The sequence below is a fragment of the Ornithorhynchus anatinus genome, chromosome 8, assembly GCF_004115215.2.
Source record: "Ornithorhynchus anatinus isolate Pmale09 chromosome 8, mOrnAna1.pri.v4, whole genome shotgun sequence".
In the NCBI taxonomy this organism is placed as follows: domain Eukaryota; kingdom Metazoa; phylum Chordata; class Mammalia; order Monotremata; family Ornithorhynchidae; genus Ornithorhynchus; species Ornithorhynchus anatinus.
Window position 1 is genome coordinate 55,167,071 of NC_041735.1, and position 8,294 is coordinate 55,175,364.

Below are 8,294 nucleotides of genomic sequence, written 5' to 3' on the forward strand. Positions count from 1 at the left end.
GAAATCATCACCAGGTATATAGGGCCAGGGAGATGGGAGCTGGGGTCCGAAGACAGGTAAAGAAAAAAAAAAGGTCTCAGGCGTCAAATCCCAAAGCCATTGTTTCTTCTGGGAGCCCCGTTGCTCGGCTCTTCCCGGATCCCCGTCGCGGGGAAAGGAGACCCCTTTCCTGGTTCTTCCTCCTCCTCCGGAAGGAGTAGCCAGGTTCAGGGAGCGAGGGCCCTCCAGACTCCGCGGCTAGGGAGGGTTATGAATTTCTAGGCAAGGGGCATTCAAGGTCAGGTGCGGTTTGCTGGTGACTCCGGGCTCGGGTGCGTGGTCTCGGGTTTCTCCCGCAGCGGGCCTTTCCCGGGAACCGGGCCCGGAGCTGAGGTGGCCACTCAACCCAGGAAGAGGAGCGGCTGGGCCGGGGGAGGAAGAGCCCGGGAGGGAAGGGAAGGGGAAAGGGCGAAGGGCCTTGATCTGGTCCTATCACTTACCTCTCCCACTGCATCCTCTGTCCCCTCTCTTTCTCCCTTGCCCTCTCCTTCTCTCTTCTCTCTCTCTCTCTCGAGCTCTCTCTCCTCTCATTTTGCTTTTTGGATGCAGGACTGTGTGGGAGCTGGGCGTGGGGGGAAGGAAAGGAGGTGTTGTCCGAGGGGGAGAGGGGGGCAAACGTCCTGAGATCCGGCCTCGGTCTCTTCGCTCCCCCCGTCCAGCTCGGGGCTTCCTGGGGGAGAGGAGTCCCCACGGTTGGACCAGCGTCGTGGAAGGGGTGGCGAGGAGGGTCGCTAAGTGGACGCAACCCCATAATTTGCCTCCTCTGTCTCACAAGGCCTCGGTTACGATCATGATTAGACTGCGGCCAGGCGCCGGCATTCCTTTGAGGCGGAATGAGCAACAGCGACCTCGCTGGGCCTGACGCGGGGAGCCCCACGCTCCGGCCTATTGTGCGCGCAGCCCCGAGCTCCCAGCGGGAGCGGGGAACGGGGAGCCCCGCAGCCCAGCGGGCCCGCAACCCCGGCCGCCAGCACCCCTGCCTGCACCTCGGGGCCTCCTCCGCTCACCCCGGCCGGGCCGGCGGGGTCGAGGGAACGGGACAAGGGCGACGAAGGAACCGGCTCCCCAGTTGGCCTCCCGGGCTGCCGAGGGAGCAAGAGGGGCTTGGCGATGCCCCCTGCCTCGGCCTGCAGTTTAGGACCAGGCTCCGGGGAAAGCCCTCGTCCGGCCGGAGCAGGCGGGATCCTGTCGCCCACATGCAAACAGCCGAGGCTCAGTGATCTCAGCGATACGGAGATCTGTAAACATGGAGCTTGGCTTGTCGCAGGGGGACAGGGTGCGGTGGCAGGGAAAATAAAGGTTAAGGAAGAAGCCGACCGACCGGCTGCGGCCGGCTAAAATGCTGGGGGGCGGGGAGGGGGGAATGAAAATTAAAGAAAAAAACTCGAGGAGGCTGATAATCCCGCCCCCAGACTCCCCTCACCACCCCCACTCCCACCCCGAGTTCCTGCCCCGAGTCGGGGTCTATTTCGAGGGTCACGGACGGGCCCGGACCCACCGGGATCTGAGATTTCAGGGTCCCCGTCCGGGTCACGCGAGGCGGAAAATTCGGGGAAAAGTCAAATTTTCTTCTCCTCTCCGGGCCGAGCGGGTGAGGTCAGAGAGCTAGGAGGAGGTCCGGGCTGGATCCGCGAGAAAGCAATCGTTTACACTTTCCAACCTGCCGCACTCTTCTCCGAAGGCCACAGTGCGGGCTGGAGGAGCCGCTGATGTCTCTGGTCTGGAGCCTCGCTGGGAACGCGATCGCTGTTGCTGCTATGTCCGGTTATTGGGGATGCAGCATACTCGCAAAGAATTATCTTCAGGGAGCAGGGGCGTGCCTTAATTTCACCATTTTATTGTCCTTTTTTTTTGAACAAAAAAAATCTGGAAAATAAAAATTGAGGTCAGAGGATTCAATTTTCCTACCACAAGCCACACCGCTTGCAACTAACATGTCTTTGTTTATATTTTAATTTCTAGATGAATAAAACCCGCCTTCATGCATTGAAATCAATTAATCAGCGATCGTCCAATTTAGGGAGGAGTAGGCTGCGGATTGTTGATCGTCTAAACCCCGATTCTTTCCTGGTACAACTAAAAGGGAAAGCAAGGCATGCCGCAGTCCAGAATGGGCGATGTATCGTAGTTCATTAACACTCTAGGGTTTACACTGAAGAGCATTTTTCTTAGTGAAAAGACGGTCAGAAAACACCTAATTTTCCGTTCAAAAAATACCGCGCTTATTTATTATTATTATTACTATTATTGTTGTTGTTGTTGTTCTTGTTCTTCTTGTTGTTGTTTTGATTATTTTACAAGGAGATTAACTCAATGAGTGTGCTCTTGAGGATATCCCAACGACGTTAGCCAAAAACGAAGACAGAGTTGGAGTTGGAGTTCATTGTGTCTGGAGCTTTTTTCACTCCCAGCTCATATTTTGTTTAGGAAGAGGATGGACCGGTTTTTAAAAAAAAAAAATGTTTAGAGATTGCCCCTTTCTCACTGTTTGGGATAGATAAGAAATTCATATGGTTTTTATCACCTGAAATCAGCCTTGGAATTGAGGGGACTAATGGGTTCTTTTTAGATTTTTTTTTGCTAAAGCTGTTGGAAAACTTGAAAAGAAGGGAAAAGGGGTCTGGAGAGAGGAAGAGAGAGCAAATAGTGATGTAAAGTTAATGAGAAACATACTTTTGCATGCGGAATTTTCACACATGAATTTAATTATTATACGGTTTCTGGTAGTCGCTGCTTTCTGTTTTGGATTGGGTTTTTCAAATTAGCAGAGTGGCTGCCCGCTCTTTTTATTCGCCCCTCTGGATGGCCAAAAAAGAGATAAACGACTCCCAAACCGAGTAGCAAAGAAGGGATTAAAGTCAATGGCCCCAATCCCCCCGCCCCAAACACTCGAGCCTTAGTTTAATTCATAGCACTGGACTTGATCTGAAGGCCGTATCACTTTTTTTGAAGGGAACTGTAACCCTCCGCTTGGTTTTGATGTTCGCTCGTGCACAGAAGCCAAGCACCTCTAGCAGATGAACAAACAAATACATATTCCCCTTTCTCCTCCGCCTCCCCCAACCCTCCTACGATGCCTCAAAACCGGGTTCCGGCGTCCTCCGAGCCTCCCCTTTCTGGTCTCCCTGAGGATTAGGGGCTCCCTCGGAAAAGTGTCCAGAGAGAGTGGTTCCTGCTGGTGAATGTTTGTTGAAGAATAACTCGTCCTCGTTAAATACTTCCCCCTCCCCCTTCCCCTTTGAGCTCCCGGGCTTCGGGGAGTCCTCTTTCCGTGTCTTTCGCAGCTGCGATTCGGGGCGCTCCAGACCTCCCCTGGATCCCCAGCCCTCCCAGCTCAGAACCGAACCCCAGGCCTCAAGGGGCAGCCCCGCAGTCCCCGTTGGATGAGACAGGATTCGGCCTTGGGTTTGGGCCCCGTCCACCTCTGAGCTTTTTCAGCCACCCCCGCTCCACTTCCCCAGTTCTGGGAGGGACTGGTTAGGGGCGATGGGCATATATATACATATATATATGTATATTTTTTGAGGAGGGTTGAAGGGCGGGGGGTCCCTCAGTCGGCAGACATCACCCGACCCTCTGGGGCCTCCCAGCAGCCGGGTAGAGCGCTCAATGTTTCCGTCCCCCAATTTGAGGCGGCAAACGTGGCTGTCTCCAATCTGCCAGGGAGAAGGAAAATGCGGTTTGTGTGCCTGCCTGACTGGCTGTCTGTGTGCGTGTGTGAGTGTGGGTGTGTGTGCGTGTGTCTGTGTGTGTGTTAGGTAGTGCAAATAAATCCATTAACTCTTGTGCATCTGGTTACATGGCTTTTCTAGCGAGCCTTCTCTCCCGCGACACAACCCGGGGACGCCGCTGCTTCTCAACTGTCCCCTTAGCCGCCCCGACAGTTCCAGCCCTCAGCCGGGAGTGGGGTGGTGATGATGTTCGGGCGGGGAGGGTGGTTTCCAAAATGCAAATCTCCGACTCGAAGGCGAAATCGGGCCCGGGTCCCTGTCCTTGCCGAGACCCGGGAGGCGAGGGCCAGTCCCGACTCAGAAAGGGGATATGTTGAATTTGAGTTTTCGCGGGGGGCCCCGGGTAGCTCGGAACTAAACGGAGCGGTATTATTTACAGTGAGTTCCCAAACCAAACACAATAGTATAATTTAACCTTTCCAAGCACTCGTAAATTTTTACTGCCGTGAGACACAGCGATGCAAATGAATACGCTCATAGTTACTGACTTAATAACAGCCCCGTGGCTCCCGAAACAATAACTCCTTATGAAATATCATAAATATATATTTAAATACAGTATACCGAGAATGCGATTTTGCTTTTTTTATGGCTTCAATTATTGTATAATTTTATGTGAAGGTCTCCGCTCACCAGGTTTTCGCAGGGAATTCGACTCACTGATGGCATGATTAATTGTGATATAAAATAGTCCGCTTAAAAAGGGTAGTCCTACCAAATCTGATCTTTTAATCTCCGTTGGCCACAATTAAAACAAACTTTATCGTGTAACTCGAATATCCCTTTGCATAAAAACATATGGCTTTGCTATAAAAATTATGACTGGAAAACACTGGCCCATTAATAGCCTGCGGAGTGATTTATACTTTATTGTTCTGCTGGCCCGGCACGTGACTCGGCCAGCCAATGGGGTGACGGGCAGCCTTCAACTTATTAGGTGACTGTACTTCTCCGTAGGACCAAGTTGTTACATGAAATCTGCAGTTTCATAATTTCCGCAGGTCCGGCGCCGGGGTGCTTGCGGGGCAATGTCGACTTCGGGGACCCTCAGCAATTATTATGTGGACTCGTTCCTCATTCACGAGAGTGAAGACCTGGTCCAGTCCCGCTACGCCTCGGGTGCCCTGGCTCAGCCGGCGAGGCAGACGGCGCTGGGCGAGCCCCCGGACTTCAGCCCGTGCAGCTTCCAATCGAAAACTTCGGTGTTTGGCACTTCCTGGAACCCGGTGCCCCCGCCGAGCGCCAACAATGTCCCCGCCGTTTACCACCCGTATATGCACCACCAGCCACCAATGGCAGCGCCTGACGGCAGGTACATGCGGTCCTGGCTGGAACCCATGCCGGGCTCCCTGTCTTTCCCGGGGTTGCCTTCGAGCAGGCATTACGGCATTAAACCTGAACCGCTCTCGGCCAGAAGGGGTGACTGTACCACGTTTGACACTCACACTTTGTCTCTGTCTGACTATGCTTGTGGTTCTCCTCCAGTTGATAGGGATAAGCAGCCCAGCGAAGGTGCGTTCTCGGAAAACAATGGGGAGAATGAGGCCGGCGGAGACAAGCCTCCGATTGATCCCAGTAAGTGTCACCGGATGTGTCCGTGCCCGTGGCTACCAGGGCAGACTGCTGCTGTCTGCCATAGAGGAATCTCTCTCCCTCCCTCCCTCCCTTCCTTCCTCTCCCTCTCTCTCTCGCTCTTCTCTCTTGGCTCTCCTCTCTCACCTTCTTCTTCTTCTTCTTCCAATCTCCCTCTTCTTTCTCCCTCCTCTCTCGCTCTCCTCTCTCACAGTCTTCTTTTTCTTCTTATTCCAATCTCCCTCCTCTTTCTCCCTCCCCCTCTCTCTGACCCCTCTCTTCTTGCTTCCCTCCTTCTTCTTCCTTTACCCGGGCAGCTCCTTCTCTCGTCTCCTTCTGTTTAACCCCCCTTTGTCTCGACCAAGATCTCCCCCCCCCCCCGCCCCCGAAGGGGTGGCTGGCTGGGATGGGTCAGATGTACCCCAAATCCCAACCAGAGCTAACTGTGTGGCCAGTGTGAACCGGACACGGCGCTGATGCTGAAGGGGTTGGTGCTGTACAGAGTGGGGGTGGGGTGGAGGCCGTGCAAAAACGAATCCAGAGGATTTCTCTCCCTTCTCCTACAAACGCCGTCCTGGGCTTTTCGGAGTTCCCTGCTGAGCTCCAGAGGCAAAATAACTTTGGGCCGGTTCTTCGAACGCTTGGATCCTGATGAATTCTTTTGTGAGGAGAATTGTGCTTGCGGTGGTAGTAGGAGCAGCCTGAGATTGGGAGAGTCAGGGCCGGGAAAGGCAAAGGTGGTCCTGAACTCATTTCCCTCAGCTGATTGCTATATAAATCCTCCCTATGACCGTACACATAGGGTCTATATTGCAGCTCCGAATACCATTCTATGCAAATAAGCTTCATAAGCAACCCAGGTTTGATTAAGCCAGCTGTAGAGATTCTGTTTAGCTCCTCCCAGCCTTCTAGGCAGAGCACAGTGGAAGGTCAAAACGAGAAAAAGGAAGAAAGCAAAAGAAAAAAAATGTCGATGCCAATGTAGGGCAGGGGCTTCCCACGGGGCGGAAAGGAGGAGAGGTTTCTTTAAAAATTACATTCTATAAACAATCTAAGGGGAGAGAGTAGGCGGGAGCTGAGGTTTACTACATGCAATTGTATGTGACCCCGTCATGGGTCTGTATTTTGATTCTATTGTGTCTAACCCTCCTGTACGTCTTTGGAAAGAAAAGAGGCGTCCTCCCTTCGGATCCGCTTGGCTTTGAAAGAAGGGGACGCTCGTAGGGGTGAGCCTGGGTGGCTGCTGAAGGCTGCTGCTGCCTCTGCTAAGGAGGATACTGAGGAAAGGACTCTTTCTAATCCCTTTAACCACATCTCTTGCTACCTCCCTGTAGATAATCCAGCTGCGAACTGGCTGCATGCAAGGTCCACCCGAAAAAAGAGATGTCCTTACACCAAGCATCAAACGCTGGAACTGGAGAAGGAGTTTTTGTTCAATATGTATCTCACTAGGGACCGTAGATACGAAGTGGCGAGGCTCCTTAATTTAACCGAGAGACAAGTGAAAATCTGGTTTCAAAACAGAAGGATGAAAATGAAGAAAATCAACAAGGATCGAGCAAAAGATGAATGATGTTACCCAGGTCATTTAAAAGGAAAATCCCCCTCCCCTCCATTCCCATCTTGTCCTCCTGGCCCCCACCTCTCCCATCCCCATACAATGCGCCTGAATCCAAGGCCTCATTTTCTCTCCAATCTCCTCCCTCCAACACCCCCCACCCCCGGCAAACACTTATCATTATCGTACTTTGTCACAGTAGCACCAAGATCTTGGCTTCCCCGTGCTATTGAGGAGGTACTGTGGAGCTTTTAATTTTCTATTATAGGAAAAACAAGGGGGCATTAGCGCTGATGGCTGTGTGTTGGCTTGTATTAAAAATAAATCTACCTGTTCTTCACTTAAAAAAAAAACTACCTTTTTCATAATGCACAACGATTGATGGACTGTAGAGTTTAGTCTGTGTAGTTAATTTTATTTGCTCTTTGCGAGGCAGAGAGGTCTGCTGTAATACTTGAACACTGTGTTTTATTGTGGTGATTATGTTTGTGACTCAACTTATGTACTTGGGTGCCGTACCAGTTGTGAGTGTGTAAACTAGAATTCAATTTGAACTCAGGTTGTTTATGAGAAAGGTTGCATAGAGTATAGCTCTGTAGTGTAATAAGTCTTTCTTCTGTATAACTAGACAGTTAACCTTTGATTGTAATATATACATATATATCTATCCCAGTTAAACTAAGAAAGGAAAGAAAGAGGATTTGGTCCAAGATCCTTAAGGAATCGTGGTCATCCCAACTTTTTCCAAGCAAGACGTTTTAGTATGTACAGTTGATCTCTAGTACTGTCTTTGTCAGTTGTATATATATTCTATATATTAAAGAAAAAAAATAAATAATCAGACTAGCTTGAATATTGTTTTTGCACCAGTAAACAGTTATCAGATTTCGGAGCTATACGTTTATGTGAAGAAGGTAACTACCTATGGTTTACGTTTAATTTTAACCGAAAAAAAATGATGCTTATTGTAATGGAGTTAATTTTATTGATAATAAATTATACACTATGAAACCTGCCATTGGGCTACTGTAGATTTGTATCACTAGATGAAATTGGGCCACTTCTGTCGGGCAGAACATACACTGTATATTTCGCAATAGAGTTACCTCATGGCCTATTGACCAAATCGCTGTCTTGAAATGATATTTAACTTTTTGCCAAATAAAATATATTGATTCTTTTCTATTTTCCGGGTGGCTGTTTGCGCGTTATTTTCTTGCGGGGATGGCGGCTTCTCTCTCCCCGGACCCACCCCAGAGAGGACCGGTGGGGGCCCGGCTAACTGCCTCGCTCCTTTCCTCCTCTCCCTGCCCAGCCTGCCGAGTCAAGCCAGGGAACAAATCTTACGGCCCGGAATTTTCGTTTTCTCTCTCCCGTCCCATGGACGAGGCCCG

At 50.8% G+C, this 8,294-nt stretch overlaps 1 protein-coding gene across 1 annotated transcript; it reads left to right on the forward strand.

The window, feature by feature from the left end:
* The first annotated feature begins 4,614 nt into the window (after positions 1-4,614).
* On the forward strand, positions 4,615-8,090 carry HOXA9 (homeobox A9). Its single transcript, XM_007667350.3, has 2 exons — positions 4,615-5,345; positions 6,677-8,090. The coding sequence occupies exons 1-2, from the start codon at positions 4,799-4,801 to the stop codon at positions 6,913-6,915; spliced, it is 786 nt and encodes a 261-aa protein (XP_007665540.1). The 5' UTR covers positions 4,615-4,798; the 3' UTR covers positions 6,916-8,090.
* The last annotated feature ends 204 nt before the right edge of the window (positions 8,091-8,294 follow it).